The 19,462-nt window shown below is 36.7% G+C and overlaps 1 protein-coding gene across 1 annotated transcript; it reads right to left on the bottom strand.

The window, feature by feature from the left end:
• Nucleotides 1-294: 294 nt before the first annotated feature.
• Nucleotides 295-18,531, bottom strand: PAA1 (P-type ATP-ase 1). Its single transcript, XM_021953666.2, has 17 exons — nucleotides 17,925-18,531; nucleotides 17,789-17,842; nucleotides 17,071-17,224; nucleotides 14,303-14,377; nucleotides 13,864-14,141; nucleotides 12,955-13,188; nucleotides 11,512-11,610; nucleotides 11,230-11,379; nucleotides 10,168-10,314; nucleotides 9,854-9,904; nucleotides 8,548-8,720; nucleotides 7,441-7,573; nucleotides 5,389-5,486; nucleotides 4,300-4,540; nucleotides 3,141-3,344; nucleotides 1,681-1,761; nucleotides 295-999 (listed from the first exon to the last, which is right to left on the bottom strand). Exons 1-17 carry the CDS (start codon nucleotides 18,354-18,356, stop codon nucleotides 742-744), a joined length of 2,862 nt encoding a protein of 953 aa, XP_021809358.1. The 5' UTR covers nucleotides 18,357-18,531; the 3' UTR covers nucleotides 295-741.
• Between the last annotated feature and the right edge of the window lie 931 nt (nucleotides 18,532-19,462).

Here is a 19,462-nt window from a genome sequence, read left to right as displayed (position 1 = left end):
TCCTTACAGTATCTGGACTAAATTGTCAAAAATTGATACGACAAAATTAAAATAGGAATTATGTTTGCAGATGATAAATGAAGTCCAATTCCAAGAGTGACTTCGTTGAAACAGAAGTCACTGTTTGAGCTGATTAAACACAATTGCAAAAGAGTTTCAAGGGACCAAATTGGACAAGCCAAAAAGAGCAGGGGGCAGATTTTTCAGAAAACTAACCCTTAACTTTCATCCTACTAGTTTTTCGCGCCAATAGTTTAGAGATGAGCATTTGCGGATATATTGGAAGATTGTCTCTCAAATAATTTCCTCTAGCACTTTGTTGTTTTAATGTCTGCCATGCAAGGCCAAGTATTGGCAAAAATGTGTTTTAAATATTGCTGAGAGAATACAACCCATAAGTCACACTAGGTACAACTTAAGATAGCAATACCCTGTTGAATTGAAGGATATTGTTTACGTAAAACTGGCAACACCGATGAACTGCCGCTCATCCTGGATTGAAAGATATGGTCCGAGAAGAATACGATCACAACTCAAATGGAAGCAACTTCAAAAAATTTATCCAGTTCTGCAGTAGATTCCTAAATTCACTTATACGGCAGTATGGTGTTTGTTCTTTGGCCATCTTTCAGAATTCTTGGGATAACTGAATTGGTTAGGACCCCTATCTGCTGCCATGTTATCAGGCTGCTCCACATATAGTGGTAGAACATGTAGAACCCTATCTTTTTGTTGGTGTTATCATCCTTTCCATTTACCATCAGAATGAGGATCTTCTTCTGCACTTTTGTCCATGAGAAGATTGGAATCCCCGTTAGTTTTCGTGTGTGCAGATCCACTATATATTACCCCCTGTTTTGATGAAAACTTGTATCTTAGAAACAATGAATTTGCCATAACCCCGACAGAACTCAAGCCCATGAGGGCTCCTGCAATTGACGGCGTCAGCATGGTCCCAGTTACCGGCAGCAACACTCCAGCAGCAATTGGAAGTCCTACCTGTAAAAAGCCAGTAGCATAAGACCAGGTATTGCTTCTGAAAAGAGAGCAAAGCATATACAGTATCATGAAACAATCCTAAGGAAAGGGGAAAGAAGAATGAAAAGGGAGAAAAAGACAAGAAAAGAAACAATATGGTTTGTCCTTGTATTAAGCACCTTATTAGAAGGCTAAAAACAAAAACAAAACAAAAAAACAGAAAAACCAAGACTAACCAAATCAACAAAACCTGCACTTTGATATGGTTCACACATCTTGCAGTTTCAACTTAAGTCTGCCCGAGTTAAACAAGTATGGTATATCAAACAGTTTGATTATTGAAATTGTCAGCTGCTGGAAGCAGCTAAGGACGGCACATTCTAATTTATTTCAGGCAACCGAAAGTACTTTGAATCACTTTGAGTAAACTAGTAAATCTGACAGCCCAAAAAATCCAGATAAAAATCACAACATTCTCTCCACCATTCCATTCTTTTAAAATTTTATGTAGATACTAAAGATTCAAAATCAACTTTCTAATAAGCTTGTGATATCTACAGGTTTTCATTCTTGTGCTTCCAGTGGCATGAAACTCCAGAAGATGGAATATGATCTCTTTCATTCTATTTCAGCTTCTGGTGCTGGAGAAAATTTAAAAAAGGAAATAGAACACTGGCTATTCCTATTCCATAGAGGACTTACAATATTGTATGCAAAAGCCCACCAAAGATTTTGCTTCACAGTCTTCATGGTTTGCCTGCTCAGCTCCAAAGCATCAAGTACCTGGAGAACGTTATGAAGATCAAATATACAACACAACAGTGCTTATTACATGAAAAGAAGACTATACTAAGCCTTCCTCCAGCACTCCAGCGATCAACATTATTCATATTTTGGTTAAAATATTTGTTCTGCATTCTTCAATTTGTAGTTGTGGACGACAGCAAAAGCAAATTTTCCTAACAGGCTTGTAAGCCTCTATCCATAGTTTGGTTTCCAGATATAGCAGTATACAATCTGGTGCCAATTTATGCTTTCACAAACAACAAGGGAGGGTGTTTACATAAATAACCCTTTTAAGAATTTATATGTTAACACTGGATTGAGGCATGCACAGCTCCAGTAATTGATTTTCAGGGCTCCTCAAATTCCAAGCGTTCGAGTTCTGAAAGCTAGGATTTCTTCGTTTCCTTTGAGGAATTTTGTTGTTGAACTTCATAAGCTAGCCTTGTTTTAGTTCATTATTAATTTCCTTTGAGTTCTCTCTTGTACGCTTATTGTGTTGCACTCCTTTTGCACTTAGACACACATATCATGCATGCCATAAAAACTTTTAGAAAATTTTGATAACTTAAAAGGAAAAGTAAGAAACCGCTACTGTTGATTGAATATGTCAGATCACATATATATGCACATTCTCGTATGCCCTTTGCCAACACGAAAAAGGCACTAGGCCAGCTGGTAAGTGGCCTCTTATTTTGCTGAAGAGAAAGCAAGTTGTGTGGTTGTACCAACATGCACTTTAATGACAGAGTTACATTTACATCTTCAATTGCTTAATTGGATATTTCGCCGCTAGCACCCCAACCCCCAATTAACTGGGAATTCACTGATTTTTGATCAACTATTTCTTTACTTCTTTTTTAAGAGAGAACTTTTATTAACAAAATATTAAACAGTAAACCAGTAGTTGCAAAATCCACTTCTATATAACAAACCAAAAAAAACAAGAGCAGATCAAAACTAGCCACAGGAACAAACCAAAAGAAAACACTACTAATAGCTGCCTCCCAACCTAGCAATAAGGCAGACAAACTGACACCCTTGAAAACATTGGAAACAAAACCTCAAAGAGATGGAAAGAAACACCATATGCCACAAGTCTTCGACCACATCCCATTGGAGTTTTAAAAAATTTGTCTATTCCTCTCCATCTATAAGGCCCCAATGACAGCCAACACTCTGCAGTTCCATAAGAACTCAGCCCTCTACCCCACCCCACCCCCAGCGCGAAAACCCTTAACCCTTAACTAAGGTAAGGAACAACATCCTTTCAACCCTTAGAAATGAAATGGATGGATGCAATTATAAAGGTAAAATGCTTCATGTGTTGAAGCAAATAGTTATGTTGTACTACAAAAGTTATATTTTTCTAAAAGTACCTGTGAAAGTCTGTTGCCCAGTAGCACAATAGAGGATACCTCACTAGCAGCTCCAACACCACCACCCATGGCAATTCCAACATGTGATGAAGCTAATGCTGCAGCATCATTAATTCCATCACCAACCATGGCTACAATGTTTTGATCCTTCTGAAGATCTGTTATGAACTTCTTCTTTTCCCTCGGTTTAACACCAGATATCACCTGCAATCCACAGCATAGCTTTTACCTTTGAATACGATAGAGGAAAAGCTTTTTATGTTCTGCTTAAAGTTGTATAACACTTATGTGGTACTTAAATTAGCTGGGGAACACAGGTAAATTATAAATTACTTAAAATAATTACATAAGACAATTCCTACTATAGGGATGATTATAAATATGTATAGTCAGATTGTGGAACACAGGAAAATCAAACGGGGCCTAAGACTGATGAATCCAGTTTCCTTTTCCTCCTATCTGGACTATGTGCTGAAAAACCTGAGTATTCTCCAAAACTGTCCTCAGTTTCTTCTTCATGTAACTGTCTTCCAAAGCAAAGCTGCACAAACCTCTGTCATAACAGCCACCCCATTATTTTAACCCCTAGACACCTGAAAAGTCAAGGAAATCTTGAGCACAAAGGTATTTCCCGTACCCAACAATCTTCCCAAAATCTAACTTTGTTCCCCCTTCCCACCATAAACTGACAGCAACAATAAAAAAACCTCCCATCTTTGGGATCTTTCACGGACATGGACTCAAACCCCTCGAGACTAACTTCGCATCCCAACAATTCTTATGAAGGCCATATCTGCTCCTTATTTGTTAAAATAATCTTTACAGCTAGGCAGAAGTAAATCTCCATAGCCAAGCTTTATGAACGCTTATAACTTGCATTTCTTACATTCAGGAGTAGTTTCTTCCTACAATGCAGTCACCATTTCTACCTAATTACATATCCCTGCAATTCATTCAGTTCTCATGTGTTGTCGTAGTCTTTTTGGCAATTTTCCTTGTTACTGTCTTGCTGTATCTCTCTTAGTGTAGAATTGATTTTTTGGTTTGGTGAAGTTTTGTTTTAAAAGTGCTCCTTGTTCACTATTTGTACCTTGTTTCCTAAGTAATGAAAATTTTGTTTCCCATAAAAAAAAAGAAGAAATAATTGGAAACACCTTACCTTCTCTTTCGGAATACCAACAACAGATGCTACATACTCTGCGTTATTTCTTTTGTCCCCAGATAGCATGTATACATTTATCCCTTGCTTAGATAAAGATTTAACAACTTGTCCAGCATCTTCCCTTATCTGATCCTCGAAATATATAAGACCAGCAAGAGTACTATCAATGCCAACATAAACAACAGACTGACTCTTATGGGCTTCTACTTCTTGAAATGGATTCTCATTAACTCCGTGCCTGCACATATGAGATAACACACAACACAAGAGCAAATGGTTAAAATCACAATAAGAAAAAACATATCCTCTATGGAAGCCAAAGCCAAAGACTAAGCCTTTTGGTCCAAATATAAAATGTCTACGGCAAGCGAAACAGTCAATCCATTTTCAGTAGTCATATCAATTTAAAAGTTAAGGTCAAGAGTTGTTAAGATTCAATTATGTTTAGGCTCTAGACAGACTTTAAAGTCTTTTAAGGTCTAAGAATCTTCTATTCTTTAATATGTCTTTATACGTCTGCAACTCTTTAACAAATCTCTAGGGTTTTCTTTTTAATTCCTTTATATGTCAAACCCCTATATAAATAAGGCTCACTTTTCTAAGTTAAAGGCAACTTGGAGTTAAAGAAATGAGCATTTGTTGATGGCTTGGAGCCCTGAATGCATGTACCCTCTCTCTATTTACCTTCTCTTTCATCCTCTCCAATTACAGCAGGTCCACATCTTCTTTTTCTCTCAAAGATTCTCCCATTTCCTACAAATTGTGCTACTTATAGACCTTTTTATTTTAGTAAGTCAAATCTGTCCAGCACGCTTCTCCATTTAGATTGTTATTTGTAGCCGTAACAGTTCACCATGACCATAGGCATAACCCTCCCTCCTTTATGTTGTTCTACATCAATCTAAATCTTTCAATTAGAAGTAGGATTCTCAGTTCTTTTGAGTTACCTAACCATAATCCATGACCAATGCCCATAAGCATTGCACATTCACAAGCAGCAATTCATATGCAAATACGAAGCAATACAAACTATTATATTCCATTGAAACCTGTAAACTACAAAAGGGCCAGTGAGGAATTAATTACCTTTGAACCCAGTCCAAAGTTCCTATAGAAACCTTTTTGTTCTCAATAGTTGCTACAGCACCAGACCCAGGTTCTTCCAAAAATGTTCCATCTACAATCTGAAAAAAAGGTTCAGGGTAAATGATCTCAGCACCATGATTTTTTGTTCGAACCTTGACTAGTTAATGCATGCACTTGATAATATATCTATCCTAGAACGCAACATGTTCACTAAATGCATTCTGTTTTTCTTTGTAAGAAATGAGATACTATATAGTGGGAAAAGAAAAACAAAAGAAAAAAAGAAAAAAGAACAGAACTCCAGCCTAGTCAAGATGAAATCACACCATAAGCTACGAAAAATCTAAATCTGTCCTTAATAAAATCCATTAGAGGACATATAAGCTACGAAAGGAGACAACCTCAAACAACACTTTACCTAGGCCAAAACACCAGAGAAGCCTAAAAAACTGCTGCTTAAATACTTAATTCACATTTAGAAACAATCAAAACCAAGGGTAAAATTATGCCACATGATTACATTTTTCAAAAGGATCAATATTAAATTGTTTAAACATATTTTAGAAGATGCAAATATTTGTGGGGGCTAGTTGCTCCAGTAGTAGTGAGCATTTACCCCCATACAAATGCCAGATTATTTTACATAGCTATGGAATGTAAGGTTTCATTTTACAGTTCAACCTAGTATTTTCTTTTCTATCAAACACTTTCTTATGGGCATTCTTCATACTTAGGGTAAAACTTCCTACCAGTAAGTGGCAGTGAAACTCATCTTAAGTCATCTTCCAATTTGATTAAGCTTATTTCTGCATAATAAGATGAGTCTCATCTAAGTTATCTCCTTTTCTTTTACGATCCTATTTAGACTTTTGGCAGTGCTTTCAGATAACCAAAAGCGCTTCTGGTGGCATTCAGCAGAAAAGGTTTCTTTTGGATTTCAAGAACACTTAAAAATGATTTCTGGAGGAGCACCTGCTAGCTTCTTATTCATGAAGCATTTCGAAGTGCTTTTTCAGGCAGTGCTCACATTTTTTCACTTCTAGAAAAAGCGTCTAAGTAGAAGTGCATACTACCAAAGCACTCCCAAACAGGCCCTGATGCAGAACAGCCTGTAGATTTAGAGTTAACACACAAAGAAGAAATAAGGGATTGAGGAGAAGAATCAGAGATCGAAGAGACGAAGGGAAAGGGAAGGAATCAGAGAGTTAAAAGTAAGGGAATTTATCATTAATCAAGTCTGCCTTAAAAGATTACAAACAACTCTATTTATAGAGGCAAAACCCTTTTTAGTCTAGGAAAAGGAAAAGTAAACTTTAAGAAATAGGAAAGCAAATTAACTAATAAGAGATCCTTTACCAAGAAGGAATCTTTAAGAATTAGGAAAACTAATAATAGGAAAACTAATCCAAGTAGAATTAGGAAAACTAATAATATGCATTCTGCATCAGGCCCTCAGTTTACTGAGTTATCAAAGTCTACTGTGTTTTCCATGTCAGTTGAGTTTAGTGGGCTTTACAATAAATGTAGACTGACAAAACTTGCATACCGATCCAAGCCAAACCGAGGAACAGAAGATTGGGTTGTTGTGAGTCATAGATGGATAATGAAAAGTTGAAATAACGATGAAGAATCCAGATATGAAATCATGAAGGAGAAAGAATCATATGTTCACTTATTAAAGTCTACTGTGTTTGTTTTCCATGTCAGTTGAGTTTAGTGGGCTTGAAAATAAATGTAGACTGACAAAACTTGCATACCGATCCAAGCCAAACTGAAGAATAGAAGATTGGGTTGCTGTGAGTCGTAGATGGATAATGAAAAATTGAAACAACGACGAAGAATCCAGATATGCAATCATGAAGGAGAAAGAATCATATGTTCACTTATTAAGAAATTTTGGTTCATATTAAATTCCATAAGGAATGCACTCCATAAAATATTGTACACAGTAATCAAAATCCACCTCAACAGTATGGGACAAGATGCATTTCAATAAGTTAAGGACGAAATGATCCATAAGAAGCACATTTACAAAGCTTCAGAAGAAGGAACCTTCATATTCTGGCAATTAACAGCCTGAGCAGCTTCCACAATAGCTTTCCCAACAGGATGAACTGTATTTGATTCTACTCCAGCAGCAAACTTCAGAACATCAACTTCTGACCAAGTATGGTTAAACTTTTCTCTGTTAAAAGATTAAAAGAAAAATCACTCCATTTTTCATCTTAATGGTAGAAACCTAGTGATAAAAGCTCTGAATTGTAATCTTTCTTTAACTGATCTGATTTCTAGATAATAAATTACTTAACCAATATAACAGGTAAAAAATACAGATTGGAAAGACTCCAGACTGAGTTGATGATAAAGGTAAAGAGATCACTTCTATAGGGTTATGTGTACTCATCTTTGTAGTCATGTGTAAATTATAAAACAGCTAAAGTAATGCAATGTGTATCCATGAAAAGGATGAGTTATTTGGTCGAGTTGCACCTCTGATAATCAAGTCATAAAAAAATTTCATCCACTTCAAATGCATTTGGGTCCTAAAATAAATTTGTCGCAACACCAAGAATTTATTCTAGTAGTACAGGGGGATTGTAAAACAGATCAAACAAATGCACTCGAGGAAATAATTGGTAATGCACATGTCAGTAAACCACTTAAACACATTAATTACAGCAACACATGCAGCTAGACAGCAATCCATAAGCAATATGTGATAAGATGCCATTCAATTAAGCAAGAGGGACAGTTTCAGTAACCTGCTTGTTGACCTTTGGTTTTGGTTCTCTATTCTGAACAATGTTGAGTAAAGAGATCTTACTTTAGTATGAGTGAAGAACCTATTTTTAATTTCTTTATTTATTTATTAGATCATTGAACATAGCCTAATTTGGGGTGAACCACGTATATTTACACTTCTCTATTATTTTTCTTTCGGTTTGGGTTTGGATCGGGGCTAGGAAGTTAAGAGTTGTAAATTCCCTTGCAATTGTTGGCAAGGGTCGAAGCGAGGAGATCATAGAAGCATGCTGAACTCTTATTGTTTTACAGAAAAATAAAGGAACCCTTTTCTAATGTAATTAGAAAAGCTTCCGGCAAATTCAATTCCCTTAAATGAAACAGTCATGTGAGATTGAAAATTTGTCACCACTCAACTGTAAGTCAGTAACTTTTGAACGTTCAGGAGTCAAAATCTTTGTCACAACAGGTTTGCCCATTGTCAGAGTCCCTGTTTTATCAAACACTATAGTGTTCACCATTGAAAACTTCTCTAAAATATTTCCACCACGCAAAAGCAGTCCTCTTTTTGCTCCCAATGAAGTCCCAACCTAGAAAGCACTCAATACTGAAGATAAATTTGATATATCATACGCAAATAAATTCAAATTTAGCACTTATCAAACAAATGAAACCTACAGAGGTAATGATTTTGTTTGCAGAGTGTGTGCCAACCTTACCTTGTTGTCAGTTGTTGGGAGTGGTTTCTCTAAAATGCAATTGCTTAAACAAGTAGGCTGAATTTAGAAATTAATTAGCATATCCTCTTCGCGTTCTGTTTATCATTTCATGGCATCATATATAGCTTTTGATAGGCCGAAAGACTAAGCCAGGCGTTGCAATAAAAAACAAAGTATATACATTCTATTAACAAAAAATATTAGAAATATTTATGGCATAATAAGTACAAGACCATTTCTAAGTAATAGCGTTTCCGCAAACTAAAGTCGGTAACATAGAAAGTAGGATTGTAAATTATGTTCTGATTTATTACTCAACTTCCACTGGATGGTATTTAAACTATACAAAATTACAATAAAAGGAAAATAATTCTAGCAATTACATGAAATTACAACTAATTAAAAACTTTCCTACACTATTTAGTCAACGATACAACTCAGACTAACACATAGTACGTTTATTAAGAGTAGTAAAGTGCGTGCATACGAACACCAATACTTACAAAGGCTCTTGTACTAACTAAACCTTAAGTTTTTGTTTCAAATGATTTGTATAATGGTTTATATTTCAATAGTGTCTGTATGCACGCATTTTATCCACTCTAAACGAACCTACTACAGACTTAAGTTTCTCCCAAAAAAAAAAAATATTTATCAAAATAATAAATAATTGATTAAATATACTTCTCTTGCGTTTGAAGATATTCAAGCTTATCCATAATTTTTCGTTTCCCTCAAGTTTTTTATGAGATCAAAATTTCCGTCCGTACTTCCATGCATTCAAGCCTTTGATAATTTCGTGGAGACCAGTATTTAATATCTTGTTTAAAACACCATTTTGGTTGAAACATTATGAATGTTCCCATTACCCTCATAACTTTTCAGATTAATATGCACCATGTAGGTTTCATGTTGGTCACAACCAAAACAAAATAATATTTTAATGAAGTAAAACAACAAAATATTCCTTGTATGGCAGTAAGTAGTGTTTGCAAAGAGATTACCAGCACAGCTGTAGGTGTGGCAAGCCCAAGGGCACATGGACAAGCAACAACCTGCAATCAGAAAACACAGATTAATGAAAACTGGAATTTTTTTTAAAAGTAAAAGCAAATGTCAATCAGACAATGCAGCTAGGAAGTTTTTCCTTCTTTTAAGTGCAATCATTTTAAATTTTGTATCGAATCAATGATTAATTACCAGTTTCCAACTTTCCAAGAGGCAAACTAGATGATAAGATATGAGCTTCCTTGATGGTATTGAAGAATTCTTAGGGTTACCTTCAAGTTTTTAAGTGTGATAAAAATCTAGGTCATACCAGAACACTGCAAGAGAGTTGCAATGCTAATGAAACTGAATTTCCTCCGTGAAAAGCAACAGGTAAAATATGACCACCAATCAAGCTCCAGAATAAAAATGTGGCAGCAGAGAGTGTCATTACTCCATATGTAAAATGCCCAGCCACCTGGTGAAACCAAACCAATCAAAAGATGAACACCATTCAAGTAAATGTGATCGACAAATTAAGTTATGGCAACTGCATACATGTAAGTTGCTTTGTTATACTTGATTAAAAGTTTTGGTCCAGAAACAAGAAAAAGAATACAATAAAAATAAACACAAGAACACAGAGTAATGCATAAAAGATTCTCACTAGTAAGTGATGCATTGAATTAGAAGTTAGAACAAGATAAAATTTATGGCAATACCAAATCATAAAAGTATCTAACCCATATCCAAGTCTCACAGGGTCACTTGTTCAAACAATACCGTGAAACTTCTGTGTACACTTCTACTTTGCACTTCAACCAAGATATCGGAAATATCCAAGGTTCGATAGTCGAAACATAGTGAAAGGCCTATTTTCTCGCATATCTCCAAAGTATTGGCAACATCTGATATTGTTGGAAATTAGTTTTCTTGTGGATTTTGCCAAAATTTCCACCAAAACTACCAAAATTTAGGTGAGTACTATTCAATCCTAAGACCTGAGAAAGCATTCTTTACTCTCACCAGGTGTGGAACCCATCGGGTTCTAGCTAGTTATCAGCATAAGGGATGCAGAATTGCACCCAATGTGCAACAAAACTTTGACGGCAGCAAAAGCTGCCAGAAAAGCCAAGATTTTGTGTTTCTTCAAACACTCAGAATGCAATCATTTGTACATAAGCCCCCTCACCCATGCAATCATTTGTACACAAACACAATTTGGTTTCAAAAAATTGCAAACCCACTATGACCAAAACCGACCCAATCCAGCCCATGTACACCCCTACAAGTAATAAGCCACCATAAATTGAAAATACTTTGGATATCACTACTGCAAAATAGAGACTATAGTATAATGTCTGTCCAAATACTCTAAGAAAGAATGGATCACCTTGTCAGCCAAGCGCTGTACAGGAGCTTCCCTACTCTGTGCTTCTTCTACCAAACGAACAATGTCTGCCATAGCAGTCTCGCCACCTGGTCTCTGCACTTCAACCGTAAGAGTTCCATTGAGATTTATGCTTCCGGCAGCAACTTGACTCTAGCACAAACATAAAATTCCCCAATATTATGATAAAGTCATATCAGAAATAGCTTCTATAATGTGAATTAAAATGTGTACATAGAAGAGATGGGGAAAATGCACATGCTCAATATACAACAATAACCATACCCCAGGTAGTTTGGTCACTGGCAATGGCTCTCCTGTAAAACTTGATTCATCAATGATGCTTCTACCAGCTTTAACAATTCCATCTACTGGAACACGTTCCTAAAGCAAAGCAAAAAAGGAAACTGTAATTGCATGCCACAAATCAGGACACTAGTTAGGCTATATAATTCACCACTATGTTATCTTTTGCACCAGAAATTGGGAGATTAACGATCCATAAAATAGTAGTGGCATCTAACAGAAAAGACTGAATCTATCAAAGGATAAAGCAATTAAGAGTATAACTGAAAAGTTAAACATGGTCAATGTAGAGAGAGAGAGAGAGAGAGAGAGAGAGAGAGTGATGTAGTACAGCCCGTAGGTATTAGATTAAGCACTCAAACAATAGAACATAGAAGAATATAAGAGATCGAGGAGACGAAAATATAGATTGAAATGACAAAAGAAAGGGCAGAACAGTAGAACAAGAAGAATATCGGAGGTCGAGGAGACAAAAATATAGATTGAAGGGACGAAAGAAAGGACCGAAATCAGAGAACCGAGAAGGACAGAAATCACATAGTTTTAAGAGAAGGTTTACTCAATATCCAAATCTGAATTTTAAAGAACTACATGGGGGTATTTATAGCAAACTAAAACCTAGACATAATAGCAAAAAAATCCCTTGCTTAAACAGAAATCATAACCCAAATAAAATAGGAAACTTAAAACTAGAAATCTGGAAATCTGGAAATCTGGAAAAGTAGAAATCCTACTAGAATTTGGAAAACTAGAGAATCTAGGAAACTAATAAATTTAGGTCCTATGCGTTATGCATCATTATCCACCGCCGAAAAGAACTCGACTCCGACGAGTAAACAACGACAAAATCAAAATCCCAAGGAAGTGTGAAGAGGCATGTGGCGTTCTGTAGTTCTTCAAGATCAGCATCATATTTGCCACCTTCAAACCAGCCGTTCCGTAAGCATGGAACATTAGTCCTTGTAAGAATGGCAAATAGAGAGCTCTGCATAGACCCATGATGAACATGATCGGCCAACGAATGCAAGTGCATGTGTGGGTGTGACAGACACTCAATCCATTGTGTTCACAAGCCGTCGCCAGAGTGCCTTGGTTCAGGAAAAACACCTGGCTTGGCATGTCGGGCTATCTTAAAATCCAAGTGTCGGTGCATGAAGTTCTTGGCGTGTGGTCAGGGTGGCAGGGTAGGGACGGGAATGTTGTCGTCAACCAGAGGAGAACCCATCGTATGTTGGGTATGGTTGGGCTGCGACATAGAACCAAAAGAAAAGATGGGCTCCAGTTGAGCCTTGGGCATGCCAATCGATAGTCCCGTTGACTGATTTGGAATACCTTGTGGCACGGCCTTGAGTTTTTGAAGAGAGGCAGGGGGAATGTACAAAACATTGAATAATAAAAAAAGCAGGACTGTATCATACTTACTCCAGGTAGTACAACAATTTGATCTCCAACAGAGAGACTGTTAGACGGAACTTCAACTATTGATTCCAAATCTTTTGCACTGTTGTTGACCAAAAGACGAGCTTTTGACGGTATAATACTTAGAAGTTCGGTCATATCACTGGTTGCTTTGATTTTAGCTCTTTGTTCAAGATTCCTCCCTAACAAGACAAATGCTATCAACATAATTGGTTCCTCGAAGAAAGTCTTCCATCCCTGCATCCACAACAAAGGCTACAGAGTTAGCAAGCACAACACATGTACATTTCAAACAAATTTAACCAATTCTATCAAATTTCGAGGTTCAAAAGAAGAGAGGGGGTAGGGAAGGAGGGCATGAGAGGGGCAAACTCTTTAACTTTTCTTAAACAACAGAATAGGTCATACACAAAAAGAGGGCCAAAAATAGTCTTAAACCAAAGTGTTTGGGCCAGGCCCTCCAAAATTTAACCTGTTGGACCAACATGATTTCAGATATTTATTTTCTGAAAGAAATAGTTGGAATTAGAGCCTGGTGGACGGTATGGCATGACGATTTGAAGCACAAAATTACTCCTCAAGGATGCATGTGGAACAGAGTTTAACATATATCAGCCCCTTCTACGCATTCAGTTACCTTTTTAGGCAACACCTTACAAAGATCAGCAATCAGCATTGATAATATGCAGTAACAAGCAAGCATGTTATATTGCAAGTATGATGTTACCATTAGAAGATAACAGGCAATGCTAAACAAGTATCCAAATTTCTTGGTATCGACATAAAACAGTATCAAGTATCAACCAACTAACTTATAACAGAGGACCCCTTTGTTCATCCCACGTACAAATTAAAACTTCGTAGACCAACTAGATCCAGAACCAAAAAAGAAAAAGAGAGATCAGCACTAACCAGCTTTGGTATAAACGCAGCTATTGAACTGACAGTGAATGAAGATAAAGCCCCAAGACCAACCAAAGTATTCATGTTTGGAGCCCCTTTAACAAGGCTCCTCAAACCATCAACAATAAGTCGGCGCCCAGGACCAAGCAATGTAAATAGACATAAGGACAGATGGAATCCTGTCGAATGAAGCGCATGGATCCATGACGCCTTAGCTCCAAAAAAATGGGAGAGATGGCCAACTAGGCAGACAGCACACAGAGCCCAAGAGAAAGCAAGCTCGTTGCCTAACAAAAAACAGTAAAGTAGAAATTAGCTGCACGGTGTAGTGCAGATAAATCATCAATGGTTAAAGACATAGAACTCTGAAGCAGTTTACAGAACAATTTAGACACCCTTTAAGAAAAAACAAGCATACTAGAGATGCTCACTAATTAAAGATGTCTACCACTTTCTTTCAGGCGTTTACGCTTTTCTTCCATTTTCCTTTCAAAAACTTTGAGAAAATTGTCTTTTCCTGAATCTGCACATAACAAGTAACCAATTAGTTGAACCACTACAAGAATCAAATTAATTCATAAGGGGGAAAACCAAATTGAGTCTTGACTTTGGTAATTATGCAGTGTTTCCAATCAGAATAAAAATCAAGGAAAGAAAATACCATGTCTTCATCACACAAAGAAAAACATAACAGAATGTATTTTCCAAAGATAGATGGTGCATAGTAAGACTAAGTTGTGCACAACAAATAAGAAAAACAATCTCACATATTCAAAGCATGGAAGAAAAGCAACAAAAAAAAAGGCAACGGAACGACATTAAGTTTCCATTACAAATATCACTTTCAATTAGAAGTTCCATTTGTATAATTTCTTTTTATAGGAACCAAGAACCTCCATCTGTATAATTTGTATCATTTCTTTACCCACTTCATTCTCTTTTTGTTGTCGTTTTAAGGTGGGTGATGGGGAAAGAGTGAGGTTTTGGGAAGAGTGTTGGGTGGGAGAAACAGCTTTTGCTCTCTTTATCCTCACCCTTATTGGGTATCCCAATATCATAATGTTACTATTGCAAATGTTTGTGTTGATTCTTTTTTTTTTTTTTTTTTCCCCTTGAGCTGGGATTTTGGGTTCCGTAGGAACTTGAACGATTTAGAAATAGAAGAACTTTCAGCATTATTATCAAATTAGAATCTGTCAAGTTGGTTTCTCATAGAGCAGATAGATGAATTTGGAGTTCGGAGTCTTCAGGATTGTTTTCTTGCAATTCATTCTAAAAGCACCTTCTGGACAATCCCTCTATTTCTCTCTTCACACCTTCCCAGGTGATTTGGAAAGCTTAATTACCTCCTAAGGTAAGAGTATTAGCCTGGTGAATTGTTCCTTGGTTTGGAAGGATGCATTGTGTTTGCAAAAGGAAAAAAAAACTGAAAGAATTTACTGTCTTAAAAAACTGAAAACTCTATCTAAACAACCAGTAAGGCATATAAAGAGCACATAACAATTTCAGTGCATACGATTGTGTGCTCATAAATAGAAACACCTCAACTACAAAGTACATATACAAAACCTATGAAAGAAAAGAAGATATTGACTGCTTTCCACAATTGTGGATAAACATATACCAACAAAAAAAAATGCCCATATGGGGAAACAAGTAGTCTAATTCTCAAATATCTTATGCATAGTATACAACCAACTTATAGAAAGATGAGTCCTTAATTTCCTAATGAGAACTAAGGAATTGCTAAGCTCAGAGAGTAGAAGGGGAAAGGAAAGTCCTCCTCCATAGCAGAAATGCTCCTCAAACCAATCCACCACAATGAGCTGCTGGTTGGGACTACCTATAGAAGCAAGTAACTGTGAATCAATAACAACTTTCAAGCCTCTTCTGTTACATCTAATAAACTGAAGAGGAGATGTAAAACATTCTGTGCATATACATGTCACTGAAATTAAATCCAACGATTTGAGGACATACCATAAACAATTATGGTTGAGCCTGACAAGAAATCTGTTGCACTTCTATGGTGATATATCTCCTTCCATAGCTCCCTGACCTGCCACTAAACCCAGCAAGCTTCACATAAATCATTTGAAAACCCTAAACTCGTTATCATATCTACTCTTATTTTAAAAGTTTGGGGTTCTAATTTGACGACCAGTGTTAGAGAAACAGCTCTCTGGAGGGACCTAAATAGATAATAATCTTTTTGCACTCAGTTGACCAAATTTACTGCTATCGTCATTTCTAAAGAAGCACAAAGTCTACCCCACTTAATTTCCATCCATCTTAGCAGCTGAAATGATTTCGATCTTAAAAAACAAATTATAATAACATCACGACAATACAACCCAAAGTTCGAGAAGAACTTCAATCCTCAAATTCTCGAAACGATATAGAAAATTCCACAGCATCACAATTTTGATATGTAACAGAAGCGTGCTTGAGGACCGAGAAAAGAGAGCTTTATAGGGTTGAAATCAAGGGTAGAAAACAAACAGTTTCAAGCAAACGTCATGCTTCTAATGCACTATGACTGAATATGCAACTCTAGCTGTCCCGTAATTAAACAAGTAGAGACCAGCTGAGCAACTATATTTGCAACTCAACAATCTAAGGATGAAGCCTATATCCTCGTACCCATGCAACTACTGTGCTAATAAAATCCTGACAGCCAACATCAGAACAATCAGCACTGAACGTCTGCCAATATATAAAGTAATCTCAATCTCAATCACCACCGGTTCTTGAAATGTGTATTAAAGACCTATTTAGATCTTGTTCTTAATAAAGCAAAACAAGTTGATATTTCTATATGTGTGTGTGTAAATCGTATATATAAGAAACAGAGACTTTGTTAGAATAAATAAAATAAAATAAAATTATCCAGCAGTGAACAAGAAGTCCACAGCAAACTGAGAAAACTCTAACACAACTCAATTTCATTCCACAACAAACACAATCAAAAGAAATAATCTACAAACTTTTGGTCCCAAATCAGCTTGAAGATTAAAGAACTCATAGGTTCAAATTTTATCCAGCAAAAACAGTAAAGAACAAGCAACGCCCTCGAAAAATATTAGCCGTGAGTCCATGACAAAGATTAACGAAGCATACAACTTTTCAATAAATGAGAACCATGGAATCCATACTCAAATGCGAACAATAAATAACAATAACACACTGAAGGTGAAGAAATTGTGAAATGCTTACCACGAAGGTTAGACTTGAAACCACAATTAGTCAAATGCTTGGCAAGTGTCTCTCCTAACTGCTTCTGCCAGTTCGAAGTAACCTTGGCTTCAGACACGGGCCACACAACTGCTGTCTCTGTTGTGAGATTTACACTAGCAGATGACACCTGTGGCTGCCATATAGATGATAAAAGGAAGAAGATTGGTTTAGTTTACAGAACAGAACAAAAGTCATCAACAAAATCAACCTGCGCACCCTTCTCAAATGCCTTTAAGTGATAAGGAAAGAGAACACCATAAATTACTTAGCCTTTTCTTTTTCTTCTCCTTCTCATAAACATGAGAGCAATACAAAATTCCAAAAAGAAAAACAGGTATCTTAAACCTACTAGTTTCCTACTTGGGTTATCTTCAATAGCACAAGAAAAGAATGTGAGACACTAAGAAAGAAACGGTAATATATATTTCACTGTTTATACTCTAATATAAAATAGAAAGGTATTCTCGATTTGGTCCAGCAAATGAAGGCTAGAGTAGTGTTGTATATATTTGCTTCATATCCACATTCATAAGTTTGCAAATCCAACAACTGGAATTCCAAATGAAATTCAGTTCCTCACAACCAAATCCAGCTTTCTTATCAGCAAAAACTGTGTCTTTGCCTATTTCCAGAGCATGAAATTTCACTTCCAACAGAAAATACATGAAAATTTGAGGCAGAAGAAGGAAAAACTTACTTGACTTTCTAGAATTCGCTTCACACTGGCTGCACATCCCCCACATGTCATTCCCTATAGGAAAACACCAAACAAATTGAGTAAGAGAGAGAGAGAGAGAGAGAGGAGGGATTTGTAATGTATAGTGTATGCTTACTCCAACATCGAGAACAATGACATCAGTCGAGACCGCCGAAATCTCATCGCACCCAGCAGCAACCACCTTTGACTTCGCATCACCGCCGCCGGAACCGCCCTCACCGTCACCGCCGCTGCCGCCACTCTCGCCGCCAAAGCCACCATTTCCACCGCCGGAAGCAAACGACGCAGCGGAGCTCCCAACGCACCCTAAACGGCACCGTCCCGCAGGGTCAACGAGGCACAGGCTCCTCAGCGAGGACGAAGAGAAGGGACTATTAGGCCTCTGAAAGCCGTAGCTGCTGGGAAGGCAAGAAGTGAGCCTGGGAGCTAGCAGACGACTCGGGAGGCGTTGACTGAGAAAAGTCTGGGAGAGGCGACTGTTGAGGGTTCTGGAGACGGCGAGGAGAGCTACCGTTGTCGGTGTCGCTGCAGACAATGTGGACTCCATGGGAGAGTGGCGATTGAAGCAAGCAGCTCAGAGTTTGAATCACTGAATCACTGTCTTCTGTGTTTTTTATCGTATGAAATATAAAATTACAAAGCAATGTGATACTCGTGGTGCTTCACAGCTGCCAATTGGGACCGAGCCACAGTATAGCATCGAATCTGGTTGGTGTGGTTGGTGTGCGTTTTAAATGTGGGAAGGGAGTGAGTGTGTGAGTGTGTGAGTGTGTGAGTGTGTGAGTGTGTGAGTGATTTTTTTTTCTTGGATTTTATGATCAATATAACTTTTGTCACTCTCGTCTAGCCTAGTCGAGTGGAAATGAACCTTGACTTACAAGTTAGGGTAATTTTGGTATTGCTGTGCTGTTAGATTTGTTGTGAAAAAAAGCAGTTTAGCATTTGGTAAACTTTTTGTTAAAAGTGTTGTTTGTACAATAATCAGTTTCTAAATGTTTGATAAATTTTGTTATGAAAGTGTTGTGAGCTGTGTATAATGACTAAAAATGGTATTTTGTTGAAATAAGTGTTTGATAAATGGGAAAGCACTTTCATTTTCACTTATATATATATATATATATATATTTGTTTCAATTACACCCTAAAATTTATTTTAATTACAAAATAAATTAAATATTATGTTGAAAATGAAATATTTGTATCCAAATGCTCTAAAATGTTTCAAGTTAAATCTATTGTAAATGCATGAGTTGGTGGATGACCACCATACCTCTTAGCATTCACCCTTTCTAATTCTATGTAACCTATACACTAAATACCATAGTTATGGCTTGTAACTTATGAGCTGTTAATGTCTTCTTACCATTGTAAGCCTATAAATAAGAGGTCTTATCAAGATGAGAAATACAAGTTGATTGAACAATTTCTATTGTCTTTCTCTACTTTCTAATTCTCTCTACAATTTTCCCTTAGTTATATAACACGTTATTAGCACGACATTGCTCTTGGTATGTTTTCTTTCTCTGAATTTTCTTTCTTCTTATATGAACTAGAGTCATCACATGGTATAGAGTTTCTTTGTACTCACCATCAGATTTCATCATGCTCGTTTTAGGAAAAAAAATTTCTTATTCTTATTACACATGAATATAA

The sequence above is a fragment of the Prunus avium genome, chromosome 8 (genome assembly GCF_965620075.1).
Source record: "Prunus avium chromosome 8, drPruAviu1.hap1.1, whole genome shotgun sequence".
In the NCBI taxonomy this organism is placed as follows: Eukaryota; Viridiplantae; Streptophyta; class Magnoliopsida; order Rosales; family Rosaceae; genus Prunus; species Prunus avium.
The sequence above is the reverse complement of the archived record's forward strand: the minus strand, read 5'-3'. Positions and strand labels throughout refer to the sequence as shown.

What these genes read in the sequence shown, in the direction of transcription:
- PAA1 (XM_021953666.2), bottom strand. Translation starts at nt 18,356, where the DNA reads ATGGAGTCCACATTGTCTGCAGCGACACCGACAACGGTAGCTCTCCTC. An exon ending in CAGTGACCAAACTACCTGGG is followed by an intron (nt 11,380 to 11,511) that starts GTATGGTTATTG and finishes TGTTTGTGCTAG; the next exon opens with AGTCAAGTTGCTGCCGGAAG. An exon ending in AACTCTCTTGCAGTGTTCTG is followed by an intron (nt 9,905 to 10,167) that starts GTATGACCTAGA and finishes TTCTGATTGCAG; the next exon opens with GTTGTTGCTTGTCCATGTGC.